This window comes from Eubalaena glacialis, chromosome 5 (genome assembly GCF_028564815.1).
Source record: "Eubalaena glacialis isolate mEubGla1 chromosome 5, mEubGla1.1.hap2.+ XY, whole genome shotgun sequence".
Taxonomy (NCBI): domain Eukaryota; kingdom Metazoa; phylum Chordata; class Mammalia; order Artiodactyla; family Balaenidae; genus Eubalaena; species Eubalaena glacialis.
In genome coordinates, this window is record NC_083720.1 from 153736959 (window position 1) to 153759138 (window position 22180).

Here is a 22180-nt window from a genome sequence, read left to right on the forward strand (position 1 = left end):
GGAATTTAAATTGATACAGCCACTATGGAAAACAGTATGGAGGTTCCTTAAAAAACTAAAAATAGAATTACCATATGACCCAGCAATCCCACTACTGGGCAAACAGCCAGAGAAAACCATAATTCAAAAAGAGACATGTACCCCAATGTTCACTGCAGCACTATTTACAATAGCCAGGTCATGGAAGCAACCTAAATGCCCATCGACAGAAGAATGGATAAAGAAGACATGGTATACAATAGAATATTACTCAGCCATTAAAAGGAACGAAATTGGGTCACTTGTAGAGATGTGGATGGACCTAGAGTCTGTCATACATAGTGAAGTAAGTCAGAAAGAGAAAAACAAATACCGGATGCTAACACATATATATGGAATCTAACAAAACGGTACTGATGAACCTTGTGGCAGGACATGAATAAAGACGCAGAGGTAGAGAAGGGACATGAAGACACAACGGGTGAAGTGGAAGCTGGGACGAAGTGAGAGAGTGGCACTGACATATATACACTACCAAATGTAAAATAGATAGCTAGTGGGAAGCAGCCGCATAGAACAGGGAAATCAGCTCGGTGCTTTGTGACCACCTAGAGGGGTGGGACAGGGAGGGTGGGAGGGAGGCTCAAGAGGGAGGGCATATGGGGATATACGCATGCATATAGCTGATTCACTTTGTTGTACAGGAGAAACTAACATAACATTGTAAAGCAACTATACTCCAATAAAGATGAAAAAAAATTCTACAAGTTTTTAGTTCACTAAATTCATAGAGAAATGGCATTTATGTAAAACAGACTTGGGTTCGAATCTCAGCTTCTCTAATAGACAGCTCTGTAACCTTGGGCAAGTTTATAATCTCTCAGAGCTTTAATTTCTTTATTATATGAAAACGAAAATGATTTTACTTCCCTTGGAGATTTGTTCTGGGAATACCATGAATTATTGCACATGAAGTACTTGTCCTGGTATCTGGCCACTGTCAAGGGCTGAATGTTTGTTCCTCTCCAAATTCTGTGTGATTCCGAACCCCCAAGGTGTTAGTGTTAGGAGGTGGTGCCTTGGGTAGTTGAGGAGGTCCTGAGGACAGAGCCCCATGAATGGCATTGGTGATTTTAGGAAAGAAGCCCAACTGGGCCCCCCAGTTCCTTCTGTCACGGGAGACCCAGTGAGGGGTCGGCAGTGTGCAGCCCCGAAGAGAGCCCTCACCAGAACCCGAACACGCTGGCACCCTGATCTCAGACTTTCAGCCTCCGGAACTGTGAGAAATACATGTTTGTTGTTTATAAATTTGTTGTAACCGCTCCACGGACTAAGACACTGACGGAGAGCAAGTAGTCAATAGATCAGCATCGTTATTATCTAGAACCACCCTGTTTATAAGAATCTGAATTTACTGTAAGTATATATATGTATATATAGCTATGATTTCCTGAATCTCTGAATACTGCAAGCCTTTAGTGGTAGGGATCATGTAGGTCTGTCTCTGAATTTTCTACAGCATAGAGCTGCTCATGGTAGCCTTTGGTGCTGTAGGAAACCATGAGAGCATGGAAGGCAGTTTCCATGGACTTACCATCCCGGTCATGTTGGGGTGAGGGGTATTTTTTGCATAGATGGGGGAATTGCAGACAATACCTTCTTCTGTGTTTGTTAACTGCAGGGTCCCCAGCTGACACAATTTGGGAAGCTAGCTGGGATTTTATTCTCAGATTCTGTTCCTTGAGGTCTCCTCATCAAGACATATAAAAGCATACCAAAGAACAGCAATGAACCTCACAAATATCGTGTTTCCAACTTCCAGAATTATCCTGTCAACTTCCTGTGCATATTTGCTTTAAGAATTTCCTTTAGAGATAGAAATACATTAAAGTCGGTTAAACTCCCTTCGACCATCTCTTCATGTTCCTTCCTGTACTTTCTTTCTGAGGTGATCACTGTCATGAGATTAGTATACACCTTTTCAGCCAATTTAAAAATTATTTTACACACATAATAAGTGGATATCTGTGTGTGTGTTTTTTCATTACATTCTGTAAATGCAGTTGACTACATGCATTTTCCAGTGACTTGTCATTGCCATCTTTTAACAATTGCTCCTACTTTTAACAATTAGAGAGAGGCAGGGAACAGCCAGGCTGTAGCTTTAAGATGCCGGAAATAGGGGTGGGAGGTGGAGATTAGAGGGGCTTCTATTCTGGAGGGTATAGGTCTGCAAGGCAGCAGCCAAGAAATTTTCCCAGGATTGGAAGTGGAGTCTTAATGGGACAAATATCACATTAGTGCTTTTGGACTCTTTAACATTATACGAAAGGCTTTGTTTGGCTTCATAGGTGCTGTATTTAAATAATTTGCTTCACAGCCATTTGTTCTATTTTTCCTATGAGCATATGTTAGTACTTTTCATTTTACTTTATAAACAAAACTAGGAATTATAAGCATACAGGATACTGCTTACGGGGTTCAATTCAATTCAACAAACTTGGACTGAGGGATTTCTGTGTTCTAGCCAGATAATTCCCAACCAATCTGTGGGCCTCAGGCATCATTTCAGATTTTGTGTCTTGGCTCTTGACTCTGACACAATGTCATCTCCAGGCCTGGGAACTATTGTTCTCTCATTTCTCAGTGTGATTCTTTCCCAGAAAAGATGGCCCCTTGGTTGATTCACACACCCAATTCCATCTAGGAAGTTGGTAAAGTCTTCTCCTGCAGAAATTGACCCGTTAGATCATCCCTCCCACTAAGAAGTTAGGCCGTGTCAAAACCTCGTGGAGATTAGGAAACCAGCACTATTTCAAAAGGCAAATAGTTTCACTTTTTATGGCCCTTACATGGAATGTACTTCTGCTGCTAAAAATTCTCTACAAGAACATGACAGGATGGAGAAAGTAAATACAAAGGCCCTGACCTTTGTCAGTCTGTCTTTTGGGCTTTGACATCATTTCTCTGGTGGAGACCTTTTAAAGACCACATTCTCTCACTCCACAGAATTTAAACTATTTATTTGATTTTTCAAGGATGCAACTTTGAAGATAAAGAGCTGCCACACCTACCCTGGTCCGTGACAGAGGTGTAGCTTACTAGCAACCTGGCCTCTACAGCAGGAAGGTATTTCTCTGGATCCTGGCCCACTTCCTGTTAAGGGTTCTCTGTGTCTCAAAGCCTTTAGAATTTTATGTATCCTTTCCACCTACTGGCTAGCATTTATTCTCAGAGCTTTCTGGCATGGATTATGCTAAAGCCTCATTTGTGTAAAATGTGGCCTGGTTGACATAGGTCTTTGCTCTTGTATCTGTCGGAATCAAAGGAGAAATGTCTGGTCAAATACATTATATTCATAAACCTCATATTGCCAAGTGACAACCAACTGAGCATTTCTGGGTCAATTCTAATGTAATTATTAATCAAAGCACAGTCTGTTTTCCTTTATTACAGGTCATTTTTGCTTATTTCAACCCTTGCCATGGAATTTTTAGGCTGTGCTGAAATTGATTAGTGCATGGTCAGTACACATCAATCCTAAATCTTGTTGTATCCATAGCTGGGCTGGAGAGATCAGGGATTAGAGGAAACCTGTGTGATTCCATAAATAATCTTTTGAGACTCAAAGATTGTTTAATGCACTGTTTGAGCTAGCTTTTGGGATTGGCTTCGCCACTGATCCTATGCCATGGAAACACAGACAGTTTGAAACCATCCTTGACTGCTGTTTTCCAGGAAAACAGGAGGTCTAAGCGTTGAATCTAGATAAATCTGCCAGGAGGTAAATAAGGAAACCGTGGAAAAAGCAACCCAACAGTATTGCCATAGCAACAATGAGAGGACAAGCAACTATCTATCTGGCTCAATATATATATTTTTTTGTATGTAATTATTTTTAAAAGATTCATGGTTTGTTTTGCCCAAGGAAGTAGACTCAGAGAGATTTAAGGGAGAGCTGGTCCATAGGGATTCTATTAGTGCCAGGCTCTTCCCAACCATATTCAAAATGTTTATGGACACAGATAACTAAGAGATAAATGGGACTTTTCACATTTGTTACTGATTGTGGTCACATTGAATGGGACTGTTTGGGGTGATGGCTTTTCTGTGGCCCTTTCAGGGGGGTCTGTGAGGTCACAAAACTCAGAGTTTTTTTTTTTTTTTTTTTTTACAATATTTACAAAATTTGCAATCATGGCTGAATCTGTTGGTGCCTTGAGATGAATCGAAGCTGGCTCCAGACTCTACCAAGAGTTGTTCTCCTTTCGTGGCCAATGGACTCATGTGAAAAGACACATGGAATGAATGCCTGATGCACTTAAGAAAGTACTTGATGAAGCAATAAAAACTGTTAATGTTCTTAAGTCTCTACCTGTAAGTGTACATCTTTTTAACATTCTGGGTGAGCAAGTGGAAAGTGTATATAAAGCACTTCTATTGCTTCCCGCAGTACAGTGGTTGTCTTGAGGAAAACCGCTTATGCAATTGTTTGAATCAGGAGCTCAACTCATTGCTGTGTTTTCCTTTAACACCATTTTAACTTGCAAGAACAATTCCATTTCTCTTATTATTTTTTTAGAGATATAGCAATTTCTTGTAAAAATATGTTATGTTAACATGTAATGGGTGTATCAGTGTTATTTTTAAATGAGGTAATACGTAACTTCAATTTTTTTCAGTTTTAATTTCTATATGATAAATAACCCACATAAAGGAGGATTTTGGGGGGCTTCAATACTTTTAAGAGTGTCAAAGGTTCTGAAATAAAAAAGTTTGAGAACTATGACTCTAGGGTAATTTTTCTGAAATAAACTCACTTTTGCCTGTGTAGTCTCTGGTAACTTCAGCGTTATGACGTTTCTGTAATTCTAAGATTCTTTGATTTTGATTTTAACACTCTGAGCTTTTTACAAGATATTGGATCAGGAAAACATGGAGGTCTGGCCTGATTAGAGGTCTTTTAGTAGTTAGCTATCTGCATTAGACAGATTTCAGTAGGAACTGGCGTTCATTCCTTCATTTTTTCCAACAGACATTTATTGAGTATTTGCATTGTACAAATCGTGGTGTTGGTTGACTTGGAGGATACACAGTGAATCATACTTAGAGGCATTCGATTGGAATCTCTGTGAAGGCAGGAATCTTGTCTTCTCCACGTTGGGAGGCAGTGTGGAAAAGGCGGAAATTGGTAGAAATCCACATCATTCTCTAGCTGTGTCTCCTTGGGCAGGTTACTTAGCCTCTCTGAGCCTTTTCTTTATTTGTAATGTGATACCTAACCTTTTGGTTTATTTTGATAATTAGTAACTGCATGATATAAAATGCTTTGGCAGTATCCTGGGATTTCATATCTAAGCTACATAAACGGCTTTACTTTATAGCTACTTGCCAACCCAGGGAGCATAGAAACAAATACATTTTCAAACAGGAAATTCTATACATATGTGTAAAAATAATCTTTTTTTTTTGAAGTCTAATTTAGTAAAGCAGAATTTGTTTATTTATTTTCTCTTTTTTTTCCCTTCTAGCTTTATTGAGGTATAATTGACAAATATAATGTATATACTTAAAGTGTACAATGGGGTGATTTGATTTACATATACATTGTGAAATCTTTACTACAGTCAAGCTAATTAACACCTCCATCACCTCACAAAGTTACCTTGTGTGTGTGTGTGTGTGTGTGTGTGTGTGTGTGGTGAGAATGTGTAAGATCTACTCTGTTAGCAAATTTGAAGTGTACAATACAGTATTATTAAATATAGTCTGATCCTCAGAACTTATTCATCTTCTAACTGAAAGTTTGTTCTCTTTGACCAGCATCTTCCATCTTCCCGACTCCCCAGCCCCTGGCAATCTCCATCCTACTCTCAAGCAGCATTTATTTTTAAAGAACCAGAAAATAATCAGTCTATCTTTTTTATAAAGAGAGCTGATTTCCATAAAAAATAAGTTTCAATAACTTTGGGGTATGTTACATTAGGTTGTGTTAATCACTGTTAAAGAAAAACTATTCCATGGTGCTTGTTAAAGATGGTAAATCATTCTTTGTTCAGGACCATCGCAATAGGTGTAGGGACACTGCAGTGGGATTTTACAGTGGGGAGAGAGATGGGGCTGAACCCAGAATACAGCAATGCAGGTGGGAACTCATAGCCAGGGGGGCAGAGTAGGGGTCATGGGGTGAAAAATGGCTAAGAGCAGACATCCGGGGGAAGGGGAGTTCCAGGGAAAGTGGCCTAACCAGATTCTTGCTAAAGACAGGTGCTCAGACATTACCTTTGGGATGGTGGGCGCTGAGGACCCAGGTTAGGTGTTAAGCGTGATCAGGTAGCTGCAAGGGTGAGGGCTTCGGGTTAAACTGACTTTGCAGGGTTCTTGCTAAAACTTGATTTTATAAGGAGGTGCGTGAAAAGCCTAGGAGAAAGTTCAGGAGCCTGACTTTGGTCAAGCAAAGAACCTTTGTCACCATAATCAGAACTGTGTTTTAGTATAGTCATTTCGTTTATCTTTACTCATTTTTGTCACTATCCTTATAATAAAATACTACATAATAGGGGAAAATAAAACAGATAGAAATTCCATAAGAATGCTAAAAATGAATACACATCAAGTCAAGCCAGGGAAAAGCTTTGAATGAACTGTTCCCTGAGATGTAAATGTACATCATTTAAAAATTATTGGCAACCCTGTTTAATGTTGAATCATTAAAAAAGCTGTTTCATTTCATTGAAAGAAAGTAGTTTTAAGAAAGTGTACTTATATTAAGGTTATCTTATTGCTGTTTTAAATATTTGCTTCATATAAATCCATTCTATAAATCAGAATTTCATAAAATATTTACTGTGTTTCTTAGTGCAAGTGCTCTTTGAAAATCTTTACAGGAAGGTGGGTGTGCCTTTGACAGGCTGTTTTCACGCATCTCTGCTTGTGCAAATTACAGAACGTGAATTTTCTTTCTCTAAAAATAGATTGTCACTTGACTGGTGACAAGTGACTCTTTCCAGAGTCTTTCTGTGGCAGAATGATGTTTGACTTTTGGTATTTATTCAGAGGTACATGAATTCAAATATTGCATCTGTAGAAATAGATCCAAATGTGTTGTAGCGTTAAAAATAGTTTTACTTATATTTAAAAAAAACACTGTTAGTCTTTACTTATGATTCAGTAATGGGACAGAAGCTGGAGAGTCTGCATAGAATTGGTATACACTGATAGTTATTTTTAAGTGTGGAATTCTGGAGTATAGGCGGTGTAGAGCCATGACTGCTGTGTACGGAGGCCGAGGCACAGGGGAACCGATGCCCATAGTTAGATATATGTACCGCAAACGGTTTTTACTTTTCTCATCGTTCACCAGCTACTCTGCTGGTCACATTTGCATGCATACTCATTTAACAGGCTACCTGCTGCCATGGTAGCACAGAAGAAAAATGAAACCTATTATTTTATGAGGTGAGAGTTCCCTAGCGATACAGGTGCAGACTGGTGAGAAGGCTGATTTTGCTTTTGCTTTGTTGAGCTCCCAAGGTTATGGGCCTAGGTCTGTGATCACAAGTACCGTAGGGGCTGGGGGGCTTGTCCGAGGTCGCCCTTCTCTGTGACCTAGTAGAGATCCACACACCCACTAGACCACAGGGATCCAAATCTGGTTCCACTGATAACGTGGCAACAGTGCATTGATGGACATCAAGACAAATCCAAGTACAAGGATTTTCCAACGTGAGTTATTAGCTGACTAGTAAGTATGTCCACATGCTTCTGTTTTTCTTCCTAGGGTGGGGCTGACAATTCTCCCTGTTTTTTTGCCTTTTTGAGATAAAGTAAGTACTGAAAGTTTTCTCTCTCCGTGCATTTTCTAAAAACAAATGAGGTGTCAAGTGAGATCACTGGAATTCAAAGGAATCTTCCAGAAAACTGCAAATTACAATGCTAGTGTTATTTCTGTCACATGTGCGTGTTGTTTTTCAAATGCCTCTTGCACGCAGGGTGTTACATGGACTCCCCGTGGGGTGTGAGACTCCGTGGTCCACAGTTAGTGAAACTGAACCACGTAAAGACGCCAACCAGGAGCAGATGAGGAGAACATGCAGCTCTGTTCTGTGCTCCCTGCCCATCTTTATCCACTCCATTCTCTGGATGCTGTTCTAAAAAGACCCACGTCCTACTCTGCCAGAATCATGTTGTTTATTTGAGTCTTCCCAAAGAAGACAGTGTTTTGGAGGAGCTTTGTAGATAGCCAAATGCAGAGTGGATGCTATCGGGAGAATTCTGTCAATCGTACACAGATATCAAGTGCCTGCTCTGCACCAAGCGTTGGATGAGTTACTATGGTGAATTGTTCAGTTCCACTCGTTACATGTTTTATTGTGTCATTTAAACTTTCTTCCTAAAACGCAGTTTTCTTTGTAAAGGGGCAGTTTTAATTTTTAAAATTTTATTTATATTTTTACATTTTCTTTATTTTTTAGTTGAAGTATAGTTGATTTGCAGTGACTCAGGTGTACAGCAAAGTGATTCAGTTATATATATATATGTTCTTTTTCAGATCCTTTTCCCATTTAGGTTATTACAAAATATTGAGTAGAGTTCCTGGTGCTATACAGTAGGTTCTTGTTGTTTATCTATTTTATACATAATAGTGTGTATATTTTAATCCCAAATTCCCATTGTATCCCTCCTCCCCAAAAGGTGCAGTTTTAAAACAAATCACTTGAAAAGAGATGGTGAGAAGCTTGAGATATTGACTTAACAAACCAGAAGCACACACGCACACACACACACACACACGTGTGCGCTCACTCAGACCCTTAGAGAGGTGTAGAAAAACAGGTAGAAAAATAGACGGGGCGATGTAATTTAACTCAAAGAACTGAATGAGAGAAATTTTTGGATCCAGGGAATTTCTCATCTCCGTTAGATAGTACATGTTCATTCTACTCTCTCTTCAGCTTCCGAGCACGTCCTGCCTTGGTTCCCTTCAGTTTTTTTTTTTCTGACATCTCCTCCTGATGCCCTGCTCCCTTGCCTTTCACCTCTCTTCCAGCCCTGCAGGAGAAGATGGTAGTGGAGCTTGCAGACAGGCACCGGGCCCTTGTTCAGCTCTGGCTCTGGCTCTGGCTCCCCGCCCTCACGCTGCCCTTACTCGCATGGCGAGGACTCATACAATGCTGCCCTAGCCAGTCCAGACCCGTCATGGAGAGAGAAGGGAAACACTGCAGACAAGCGTTTAGAAGCTTTGATGTCAATCTGGTAGAGGAGTTTTCTCTATTGAATCTAACAAAATATTTGATTGGTATTTTGTATTTTTCAAAATGTCATTTCTCTAGTAATAGATCATTTTGTTTTCCTTTATTGTATTATCTTTTTTTAAAGTTTCATTAGAAGGATAATGGGACTTCCCTGGGGGGCCAGTGGTTAAGACTCCGTGCTTCCACTGCAGGGGGCACGGGTTCGATCCCTGGTCATGGAACTAAGATCCTGCATGCCGTGTACAGCGCAGCCAAAAGAGAAAAAGAAAAAAAAAAAAGGATAGTGAATACTTTTTTAAAAAGCATTTATCATAATATGGTCTTTATGAAGCTCTTGATCCCTGAGTTCTTGAGATGATTAGATGAATAAAATCTAAGCATTTCTAACTATGAACGAAGGTGTTTACTTATTTATATGTTTTATTGAAGTATGGTTGATTTACAAGGTTGTGTTAGTTCAGGTGTACAGCAAAGCGATTCAGGTATACATATATAGACACCTATTCTTTTTCAGATTCTTTTCCATTGCAGGTTATTACTACATATTGAATGTAGTTCCCTGTGCTGTGTAGGTCCTTGTTGTTTATCTATTTTATATACAGTAGTGTGTATCTGCTAATCCCAAACTCCTAATATATCCCTCCCCTCCTTTCCCCTTTGGTAACCATAAGATTGTTCTCTGTGTCTGTGAGTCTCTTTCTATTTCATTTGTATCGTTTTTTTTAGATTCCACATATAAGTGGCATCATATGATATTTGTTTTTCTCTGTCTTACTTCGCTTAATATGATAATCTCTATTTTATCATCTTTTAACAAAGCAATAGGCCACATGGAATATGGGGCCCGGGGAGAGAAAAGGCAAAAACACCAGGTTTTTCATGGTAGACCATTTGAGAAGCACTGGTCTAACATACCCTCAGGTTCTCTAAACATGCCCTTGGATTTCCTACCTTCATGCCTTTGCCTATTTTTTAGCTAATTCTGCCTGTCTTTTAAAACCCAACTGTGATATCCTCTCCTTCATGAATTTTCCCTGAACTCTTGCACTGAAGTTCTTTGTGTTTCTGCTGAAACCTGGGACCAGTACTTATTGCAAGTTGGGTCAGTTAACATTCTGTACAGATGTACTCATCTCTCTGCAGCACTGCGTTGGAGGCTGCCCCTGAGAAATACAGGGTGATGGACACCTGGGTTAGAAGCCTGACTCTTGTCATGTGTCAGCTGAGGGACCTTGAGTCAGTCAACTAGCCTCTCTGTGCCTCCATTCATCAAATGGGACTCTTGTTAGCACTTAGCTCTTAGGGTTGCTATGAAGATCGAATAATCCATGCAAAGAATTAAGTGGACGATTCCTGGCACATACCAAACACTCAGTAAATGACTGCTATTATGTTTTTCATTATTAATATTAGCAACATGTTTAGAATATTTTTATTGCCTTTGTTCAGGCAATAAAATTAATCATTTAATTGCTTTGCTTTGAGGAAAAAGAGATAAGAAGAAACTCCCACAGATCCACTTTTTGAAGACACAGGTAGAAAGGCTGGGGTGCAGAAGTATGGAGAGTGATTGGATTTCTGCAGATTTCTACTGGGCCTTAGAGAGCTAGTCAGGGCAGCTGAGGCATCCTGGTTTGGGCTCTGTGCACATAACTTGAGTCACTCTTATGATACTTTTTCTTACAGACAAAACTCACAGTACCAAAAGGAAAATGGGATTAAAAAAAGAAACTTGAGAAGAAGGCAAGATATCTAAAAATATCCCCATCAACAAAATACTTGGCTGGAACACCTGAATTTTCTGAGTATAATTTTAGTTAGGTAAACATTGAAAAGATATATTTTCCTAAAAAAGGAAAGGGTAATTTTATAGAAGATCATCATTGGCAGGAATCTTCAGATTCAGAAGATCAATTTTGCAAAAGATTTTCCTTGTTTTAAAGAGTAAGAAGATGTGAATTTGAACAAGTTGCAATAATGGTGATCAACACCTAACTGCTTAACTGACAAGATTTACCCCCAAATAGGCTTCTTTGTAGGATTATTATCTAAGAACATAGACATGTAGATGGTAACTATGGTGCTTGATCATGCGACACTTAAATGAAATGATTGTTTTAATGTGTGGACTAAACAAGTACATATATTAAAACCATATTTATGGATATATAGATGTCTAGGATGTGCTTTATTGGGCCTTAAAAAGTGGGTAAACTCTCCTCAGTGTAAGTGGAAATATATTCAGTGTATAACAAAATTAAATGCCAAGCAAAATGGTGTTGAATTTAAGGGAGTGGATTATGGTTTTGTGGTCAAATTATTTTGGGTATATTGAATGTCAATTTGAAAGGGAGACTATAAACAAAATTCTGGGAAGAGCTAGGAACAAGATTTAATAGCTGCTTAAGCCCTTGCTAGACAAGGTTATTAATACAAAGACATAATTTAGTATAGTTGGATGCTAAGAAAAACAAAGTAATACTCAGAGTATTTAAAGCCTTACAGTCTGATTCTCTATCTGTAGGTGCACACACACACAGACACCACACACACTCAACATGTGTTAACATACCCACCAGGGACATGCATAGATCTGAATAAAAGGAACGATAAACATTTTTGGAAGAGAAGTTAAGCTGAACGCACACACCCGCTTTCAATAACAAGGTCTGTGAGACTTGAAGGGCACATCGGTCTGACAGGGGAGTGGTGAAATCATCACAGACTGTTGAGTGATTCAAAATGAGATCAGACAAAACACTTTAAAAGTGCACTGTTCGAAACAGTCCGATGTTAGAAGATAGTAAAAAGATGCCCTAATTCGGTCTGTCCCACTTCTAACTTTTAATGCTTTCTTTTAGCTTAAAAATAGAAAAGTATAATATTTACAGAAGTACTAAAAGTTCGGCCTGAACGCTAAAGTGCTTATTATTTAGCAATAGCATATATGATACTCGTGTCCTTGTTGTAGAAACAACAGAAATGTTGCTATATGTCTTGGTCCTTTCCCGCTACTAGAAATCAAAAATGAAGAAAGAGCTTAGGGTTCAGAGCACCATTTAAGAACTGGCTCATAGATTTGTCGTTAAAATTTAAGTTCTGAACACACATATCCAACACAACACACCTTGATTTTGTAGCCCAAATGAAAGAGGATTAAGTTTTTTCCCCCGTATATAATGTCATTATAATTGGATGAAAACATATGAAGATGATGGGAAAAGGGTAAAGGATTCTTTGAGAATTATTAGCTAATGTATATAAAAAAGAGACATTGGAAAGTGACTGGCAATATATTTTTATAGACAAGCCCTCAAAAATAGTTAGCCCAGTCTCAAAAATCCTCTCGAGTCCAATAAACAAACTTCTAAAACCCCACCCCAAAAAGGGGGGACATCGGGTGAGAAGCAGCCGCCAGAAGAGTTATTTTTTACATTCTCCCTGACGCCCCGATGGTAACTTAAAAACTGGTGAGCACATACAATCTCTCTATATCATTTGGTTTCTCTTATAGTCAAAGGCAGTCAGGGTGCTACATAAAATAAATCAAATTGAGAAGAAAGGGCTCAATACATTTTTCTAACAGTTTCCAACTTATGCTTTTTTCATTTAACCTGCAGTGATGTGGGTGGGCATTCCTGCCCACCTTTGGGAAACTTTGCACCAGCCCTGGGAACTCACCATGCCCTGGAGTCAGCCGATGTGACAGTTTTGGATACACCACTGGTTAGGTTCACGACCCTATGTATCAGCTGCCTGGAGCCAGTTCTGCCAGAGCCCTCCCTGATCTGTAGACTGTTTCTCGACCAGCACTGTACCCTCCGAACTGTCCAAGTTCTCGTGGCTCAAGGACCACCCCATCCCATGTAACTGCTTTTATATAAACCTCATAGAAAATTGGCTTATGCTAACTTCTCTTATAATTCCTGCTTCCCAAAGTATGCTATTTGATACCAAGTCTACTTACCTGCAGAAAACAGAGAGGAGGGTCATTTGTCCAGTTCTCAAAGTTTACTGTGGTAGTGAGACAAGATTAAACCACTTCATTTTCCTCAGGAAGTAGTGCTGGTGGAGGGGTGCTGGCCATGGGTGACATTTGCCTTGGTGCCTGGCCCACCGCTAGGGGGTAGAAGATGTTACATAAACATCTGTTGCATGAATGAATGAAGAGTTATTTCAAAGTAGGCTCAATTTTGGTACTACTCTTTCTGCATCCCTTCCTTAGCAAGTGGCCACCTAGAGTGACCACAGCCCCACAGGATCTGCAAAAACCCAGAAAGAAGAGAAAGGTTGGGAATTTAGTGACAAAAGAATAAAAATGACACTCTGTGTTGAGCCATCTTTTGAATGTTGAGCGTATGTACAATCTTCGACTAGCCTTAAACTATTCAACGTGACGTATATGGGGAAAATCGTGGCATTTTGAAGACAAACACAACGGTGTCTGAATCTTAACTTTGCTACTTACTAATATTTAAGTAGCAGAGCAGATTATTTAATCTCTCTGAGGCTCAGTTTTCCTTCACTGAAATGGAGAAATTACCTTTTGCCTTGGAAGCTTGTTGTGAGGTAAATCACTTCATATAGTGTGTGCGATGTGTCTCAACAATAGTAATGACAGTTTTCTTTTTTATTTGAGTATCTTCTAGATGCCTGGGTCAGGGCTGGTGTGTATCCAGACACTTTCATTAATCTTCCCACTAAATGTGCAAGGTGAATAGTTTCATTCCCATTATGCAGATCATTAAACTGAGAGTCAGTAACGTAAAGGGATGTATACAAGGTCACGGAGCTGAAAAGTGTGAGAGAAGAGACTTGAGTTTAAATTTATCTAACTCCTGAGCCTAGGCTTTTCTTTACTCTGATTAATAAATATTATTTCTTCCCTTGTCCAAAAGAAATGGAAGTAACCCAATTCTCCCTTTCCTAGTTAATCTGTTTGCCCTCTTCTAGAGGGTAGTAGCCCTATTACCCACAATAAACACCAATAGGCCCAACTGTTCTGTTCATTCTGCTTACTTATTTAAAATCTAACTGTGGGCTCCATACATAGACTGTTCTTGGCTATCTTTACTGGATCGCACATCTTTTCAGTAGATTTCTTCTCTGTTATTTCAGGTTAGACACTGCAATACTGAAATCCAGAGAGGTTAGGGGATGCAGTAAACTTTTAGAGCCACTGAGATAACTCAGGTTTTCTGGATGTGTCAAAGTACCATCGTTTCTATCTTCTGTCCCGAGTAGCATGAGAGCAGAGATTCTTCTGGCCACGCATCGGTGTATGATGTCAGTGGGAACTCTGAATATTAAGGGTGGAGATGCTTAGCTTGGAGGATCTGCCTTTGGAGCTGTTAGCAGATCTGGCAATGCTTAGACCCATCGCTGAGTCAGAAGGATATGAACTTTGGACTTGAAGTGTTGCCTTTAATTAAATGAGCCTGGCCCCAATTAGATTCTGGCAAGTCAGCTATTTAGAAAGCGCTCATTTTTTGGAAATCTTCTGACTTTCCCAAGTTTTGTTTTTACTCAGCATCTTGGATTTGTTTTTGTTTTCCCTTATCAGATTTATAATCGCTTGGATACCAATTGCTGTGGGTTCCGACCTCGGAAGGAAGACGCCTGTGTACAGAGTGGACGGAGGCTGAAGTGTGACAACCAGGATGCCGTGGCTCTAGCCCACATCGTCCAGCGAAAGCAGGACCCAAGGCACTTGGTCTTTATAGACAACAAGGGTTTCTTTGACAGAAGCGAAGATAACTTGAACTTCAAACTGTTAGAAGGCATCAAAGAGTAAGTTTCTCGATGTAGTAACATCTGCAGGACATTACATTTCTCTTGAATAAGTAGTAAGGTCTGGAGAAGACTCACATCCTGTGTCTGATCAATTTAGCCCTTAAAGAGAATCTGGGAATGGAAGCCCAGAGAAGGGAACCAAACCCAAGGGGAAGAGAACAAGGGTGCCGCCAGGTTTTACCGTCACTGACCCGCCCGTGCAACCTACAAAGGTCCTGCTGCGTTTCACCTCCATCATGTTGCTGACCCTCACTGTGAAAATCCGTGTGGGTGAGGTTGGAGTTGTGTGGAGGTCTGTGGAATAGGAAGCAGCACAGCAGGTGACAGGGGCTCCATTACCAGGGCACAGGACCGGGGAACTAACAGACGAGCTGATACTGACAAGGCAGGATGTCCAAAGGCAGAATAAACTCAGCGACTTTGATCAGCTCATGGGAAGTCAGAGCCAGTCGGCTGAGGACACGGTGGCCAAGGACAATGGCTGTTTAATTCAAGTAGGAGGGTTTCTGAGCATTTGAAAATCCTTCCATAGACATAGATTATGGGGAGAAGTGTCTTGAGCTTACACTCCAGAAGTATTTGGAAATACAGGAAACTAAGACACTCCATAGTGGCAGGAACCTCACTGCAGAGTCTGAGCTATTCGCCCCCAACCGTGGAGGTTGAGGCCACATTTCAGTGCTCCCCCCAGTAAGCACACTTCATAGTCTTTGTACCTTAATGAGAAACCAGGGTCACTAAGAAACTGGGGTGTGTGTCTGAACTTGAAGATAGAAGGGTGCTTTAGTGAAACAGTCAACCAGCCTTTTGTGAAACTGAGTGACTGCTGGGAACACATGAGCGAGCCTAAAATTGAGGGTAGAAGCCAGGTCTTCCAAGTCGAAGCCCAGTAATTTTTCTGTTCCTATTTCTCTTGTTAATAAAACTCTGAAACATATTTCAACAATTCTTCCTAGCTCCATGAATTAGGTAATGTGGATTTTATGGTCTTTTGACACTAGAGACAATGAGGGTTTCAGGAGCCCCACTTTCATGAGTTTTTGTTGTGTCTTTCTCTGTTAATACTCATTCTTCACATCTCTTTGTGGATTGAAGGTAGAATATATGGATTCTCTTAGATTCTCTCTTCTAAGTGTCTAAGCTCAGGAAATTTTATGTGTAGGAAAATTTACATACCAGAGGCATCACTTACTGAGTTGGTATTATGGGGTCTTCTTTAAATCCCTGCATTTCCTCTTAGAATTAAGTGTATGCCTGGAGAATCCATCTATCCTATACATTCATAAAAATATGAATAACGTTTTATTTATGCTTTCAAAGAGGATTTAACCTTAAATGCATTATGAGGAGTAATGAGTTTAAAGTTAAATCTTCTTTGAATATGTAATTTACCCATTCAACAGCAAAAAATGAAGACCCAGATTTGCTAACCCAGATTTATGCATAGAATATTTCTATTAATCAGTGTAATGCAAAATCAGGTAATTTTTTTGATTTTCCCTTATGAAAAGGATTAGTCGCTGAAGAGATCCATGGTTTTAGCAGTTTCATCTCGTACATTCTGCCACAGCTAAATTAGTTCAAGGGCCATAGAATTTATAAATCATGGATTATTAGTACTTCATAGAGCAAAAATTCTTACTTAATTAGTACTATGGTCACTAAATTATATAGGACATGTCTTCGGGGAGCTCAGAGCATCTGATTAGCATCCTTTAGGCACGTCCAGCTCTGTGGCCTTTGGTCTCTCTGCAGCATCAGAAATGCTGGAGCGCGTGGGTTGCTGTATTCATGCTCCCTCAGTGCTATCCCCAGCTTGCTCCACTGACCTTTGGAGAAGGTGCGTAGAGGCCTGAAACTCCTGGCAGACTGTACTCTTGAAACAAGTATATGTTCTGTTTTAGTTTTTAAGGAACAACTAAGTTTACTATTACACTCCAATATTTGTACTGTGCTTTCATCAGCATTTTAATGAAAGCTTGGAGAGAGGCCACATTGGAGATTCAGCAAAACATTGCTGGTAATTTTGAACCAGAAATTTTACTAAGTCCTTCAGATAATGTATATGCTAGACCCCTGGCTTTATTCTTTCTAAATGAAGAGCGGAAATCTCAATGCACTCTCTTTAGGTAATTCAGCAAGAATCCTTCTAAACTGACCTCAGGTTTTCCAAAGAGATGCTTCATTGTGGAATGCCCTGGGTCTCAAACTTGAGTTTTGCGAAATTTATTTGAAAACAATTTAGTATTCCGGTTTAATAGAATGTTCCCAGATTCTTAGAAATCCTGAAGTATCATCTGAACCAAAGGCCGTTCTTTATTTAATTGGGCATTTTGGAATGATTTCTTTCTTTTTACTACATACATTTTGGATTATTTCTCATTAAATTCAGTCATGCATCTTCTCCTCTAGAAGAGTACTTTACTGAAATTGTCAGCATTTCTTCTCATATTTCCTTGCATAAAATCCCATGTTGACACTTATAAGGTTACGATTCTACTTGACTGATTAAAGTGGTTTCTATGGGTGCAGTGGAGCTTAAGATTGAGGAAAGTATTTTTCCAGGTTATCAGAATCCATTCTAATTCCATGCCTCTCTTTGCCTGCATATAATAACCTTAAGTTAGACATTGGTATTTATGTCAAGTTCTCAATGGTATAGAAAATGCAGTTCCCTTGAAACCTATTCTTCTAGTATGTAATTATTAAGAGATGTGTCAGCTTGACAGTGACAAAAAATGTTTTGATTCTCAAGGTATTACCTGATAGTGTGATTTCTGCCAGATTAATGAAGGGCAGAGCCATTGGGTAAGGCATAATATTTCCCAGCAATTACGAAGAATGAAATATCATTTTCTCTTTTTAGGTTTCCTGAATCCGCAGTTTCTGTTTTGAAGAGCCAGCACTTACGGCAGAAACTCCTTCAGTCTCTGTTTCTTGATAAAGTTTACTGGGAGAGTCAGGGAGGTAGACAAGGAATTGAGAAGCTTATCGATGTAGTTGAACAGAGAGCCAGAATCCTGCTCACCTACATCAATGCACATGGGGCCAAAGTGTTACCAATGAATGAGTAGCCAAAGGTCTTGTGGCTATAGAGTTCTACATATATTTATGCATTTTTGTTTTGGGGTCAAGTACACAAACCTCAAGTCCTTTTAGGGATGAGGCAGTAGCGATGAATACACAAAATAAATGAATTTAATCAAGTATATATGATGAGCCTGAGCGCTATAAGCAGACTCTAAAAGCTTTTACAAGTATAAAGGTTTACTGCTAAAAAAGGTTTACATTTTCCTTTAACACCATGACCTGTGAGTTGCAACATCTGAGCACAAAATGGTAGCAATTATTATCCCAGCTAGCTGTGTTAAAATATCTGTCGTGTCGGTTAATAGGACAGTGCGAATCAGAGGTGGTGACTCCTTTAATAATTTGCTGCTCTAATGGGAACGGTTCTGGACGTCCTTCTGTTACTAATTGTTAGAACATAGAGCAGTCTGGACACGACCCACAGGCAACTCTGTGTTGGAAAATGGAGGCGTATGATCTGCAGAAACCTCAGAGCCTACAGTAATTCTTAGGAGAGATGGTGGTTTATTTGTAAAACCCCCAGTGTATATTCTATTATACCTATAAATGATCAGCCAGCTCTGTGATCCTGAGCACAAGAATCGCATTTTCCATTCCTTTTTAGAAAGGTATTTGTTGCCAGTATAGAAACCATCCATATCCGAAGATTTATACGTTAGGTAGTTTTGCTCTCTCAGTTTCACTCCAACTTACGTCTAGTGGCTTAGACATTCAACAGTTATAAGGTATTTACACATGTGAAACTATACTTACAGAGTATCTTTTTGTTAAGTGGATGCTCTTTTTATACTTTTTGTCATCTTTACCAAGGATATGCTATAATTTCTGTATATTTCATTAATAACAGCGGATTTCTTCTAATTTGTTCTGTGTAATTATATTTAAACTGAATTAATTGATATTGTCCAGATATTGATTATAGAACCGGATATTGAATGTGTTTAAATATATTGTTTGGCTTATTCTAGTATGAAAAATATGAACAACATCAATTAAAACCCGACGCTGATCAATTCTCCTCAATGAAAGCACATGACTAGAACTGAAACAGCCAAAATTATTTAGGCTCAAATAATTCTCTCCGAACTCTACCAACTTTTTAATGAGGAAGAAGGACGTGAACACATAGTATTCTTGCGTTGAGTCTTCATGTCCTTGAAGGTGTCCACATCATGGTGTTTGCTAGATGGTCACATAGACATTTCAAACCCTGAACAAATCATTATTACCCTCCCCCATCCCTTATTAAGAAGCTACCCTACTGACTTCTTCTTTCAGTTTAAAAATACAATTTAAGAATGTTTATGATGTATTCTATCCTCTGTTTTCTCAGTTCTGCATGTTATTCCTAAAGTGCACCCCATTTTCTGTGTTCTGATCGAGGGTCACTCAATATCACTGTAAATTAGAACTATTGAAGACATTTTGATAGAGGCTAAGATATCTATAGATTATAATTTATACCAATGAATGGGGGCAGAATGTCAAAATAGCATGTTGAACACAAGAGAAGACAGACCAAGGGAAAAGGAATCATTCAATCATCTAATTATAACTTTTCCAGGGTCGCATTCAAGCCCTATTCTCAGCACCGTCCTTTGCTGGCTGACCCTTGGAGAGCTGGTCTTCAGATGATCTTCTCTTCAGTGTGCCCTCTGTAGCCCTGAGTGCCTCCCCTGGTCCTACACATTCACTGTACGCTTGGACCCTCATGAGTCTCCACTTCTACCTGCTGTATTTGGGCTTTTTAAGATTGCTTTATATCTCAATAATCAGCACATTAATGAAAACTTGGCCTAACAGAAGTCTGGAGATCCAGACTCTACTTTAAAATAACTCTTTGTCAAGTTGCCTTATACCTTGTCTTATCCATGTGGCATATTTGCATTTTAAAATGCTTTTTATGGAATATACCATCTTATCCAAATTTGTGAAATTGATGCTGGGAATTCCATGTTTCTCAGAAGCGGCTTTAATTTTGCATCTCAAGCTACACCGTTTCGGGGTAGCTTGGTCCTCCCCCTAGTGGGTCTGATTGTAAGGTCCAGGAACACATGTTTATTTTAGTCACCTTTGCTTTTCAACAATGTATTTTGTTTTGGAATCAGTGAATAATTCATGCTGTATTATTTTTGAATAATGGATGACTGAAGGCCAGGCTTTTCATTCTAATAAGTAATCCTCTGCTCTTACTGAAACTAAGGGAATACTCTGTGCCTTTCAGATATACTCGTTATGCTGTGGTTTGGTTCACATAGCACATTATGGGGTTTATTTGTAACTTGACAAATTTAAAATAGAGCAATTTACCTGGGCAGACATACAAAAGCTTATTCTTATGTGATTATTTTTTAAGCTGATATTATGAAAATAAATATCTAAAAAATGTATAATAAAAATATTAGAAATTAAAGATGTGTGCTTTTTACTCTGTAGGTGGTTTTTTTGTTGTTTTGCTTTGTTTTTGTTTTTGTTTTTGTTTTTTTGTAGATGGGTTGCTTTTCAGAAGTGAAGTCTAGGAGAGTGTTTGCTGCCTTCATCCATGATAAAAGAAACAATTGAATGGTCAAAAATTATACTGGATTGTGTTTGTGTATGCATGTATTTGATATCATTAACAGTGATTTCATGCCTTCTTTTGGTGTACATTTAGCATTGTTTTAGGTGGTATGCAAATTAGTTAGCAGGTATCATAAACTAGAAGAAAACACTAATTTGGGGTTTTCTTTGCTTTGGGTGAGTCTTACCATTATGTTTAAAGTTTTCTTTATAGTATTCATATTTATTAAGCTTATTAGGCACTTGGGGAGCTTATTGAAATATAAAATGTTTTAGACTTATGCTCAAAATATCTATAATCCCTGAACTTATGTAATAGCCTGTTTATACCATTGTACTTTTCAATATACATTAAATTACAGCTAATGACTAAAATAACCTAGATGTAGATTCATCTACACACTGTCATATGAAATTCTAATGTTTATCTTAGCACAGAACAAATAATGCACATTTAGGGCACTAGTCTGAAAATATGATATGGGAATCGTACATGGGTCAAATAAAGATGATGAAGACCTTTCTCTAAAAACTAAATAGTGTCATCAAGAATTAAGAACTTTTATGAATGAAAGATGATTCAACTTGTCAGAGAAGTTTCCGGACACTTGGAAATAGCCAGAAGTGTTCTTTCAGTGCAAGGCTGGGCTTGATTTTTTATTGAATGGACTATTTAACAGTGCTCTAAAGCAGAGGTTAACTTGTCAGTTTTTATCCCAGGGAGATGCAAATAATTTCTGTCTGGTGAAAGAGACAACCCTAATGGTTTTACCGTTTATTACCCTGTTAGACATTAACCAGTTTTTATATCTAGTCCAACAATCTTATCCTAACATAGCCTGTAAATATTTAGCTTTGAAATACTCTTTGAAATTATTTTACCATCTTACTGGTTCCCTTGTTAGTTAATTATTTGAATAAAATCTTTGACATATGTTCATTTTACATTTGCATAGGAGTTGCAGTTCTACCTTTTTGAAAATTTTGCTTTAATAAATTTTTGACTGCAGAGCCATATAATTGTATTTTCTTGAGAGTCATGATTTTAAAAGTTTGAAACTTTAACAACTTTCAAAACAGAGTCACATAATTTTAAGAACTGAATGCTACCATTTGATCAACAGCTTAAGTTTATTTTCATTTAATCCTTTAATTTATTAAAAATTATTAGTTGATCATCTACTTGAAAGGTCTGACTCAGACGGGTTACTGGCAGACTTTGTTTTGTAGCCTAAAAATTTACATGGTATGTGAATGAAGTCACAGAAATCCTTTCTTACATCAACGTTTCATATGGTTAAATTAGTTCAACATTTTTTTTCACCTTAAAAAGGTATCTTTTTACACTCATGTTTCCAAAGTGCATTTAATTTGTTGATAAAAATATGCACAATTTTGCGCACATTAAGAAATCTCTATGCATCTTCTTTCTAAAAAAATTAATGTGTATTTCTTAGCAGCACTTGTCAAGATTTCTAAAGCTTTTGAGACAAAGAGCTAAAAAC

General features: G+C 38.6%; 1 protein-coding gene across 2 annotated transcripts in view; it reads left to right on the forward strand.

Annotated features, from left to right (window-relative positions):
• The window catches only part of GASK1B (golgi associated kinase 1B), a 56954-nt gene extending 36485 nt beyond the window's left edge, over positions 1–20469 (forward strand). For both annotated transcript variants that reach the window (XM_061192666.1, XM_061192668.1), the window contains exons 4-5: positions 14797–15023; positions 17893–20469. In XM_061192666.1, coding sequence (XP_061048649.1) covers positions 14797–15023; positions 17893–18100 — 435 coding nt within the window. In that variant the 3' untranslated portion in view covers positions 18101–20469. The remainder of the gene's footprint in view (positions 1–14796; positions 15024–17892) is intronic.
• The last annotated feature ends 1711 nt before the right edge of the window (positions 20470–22180 follow it).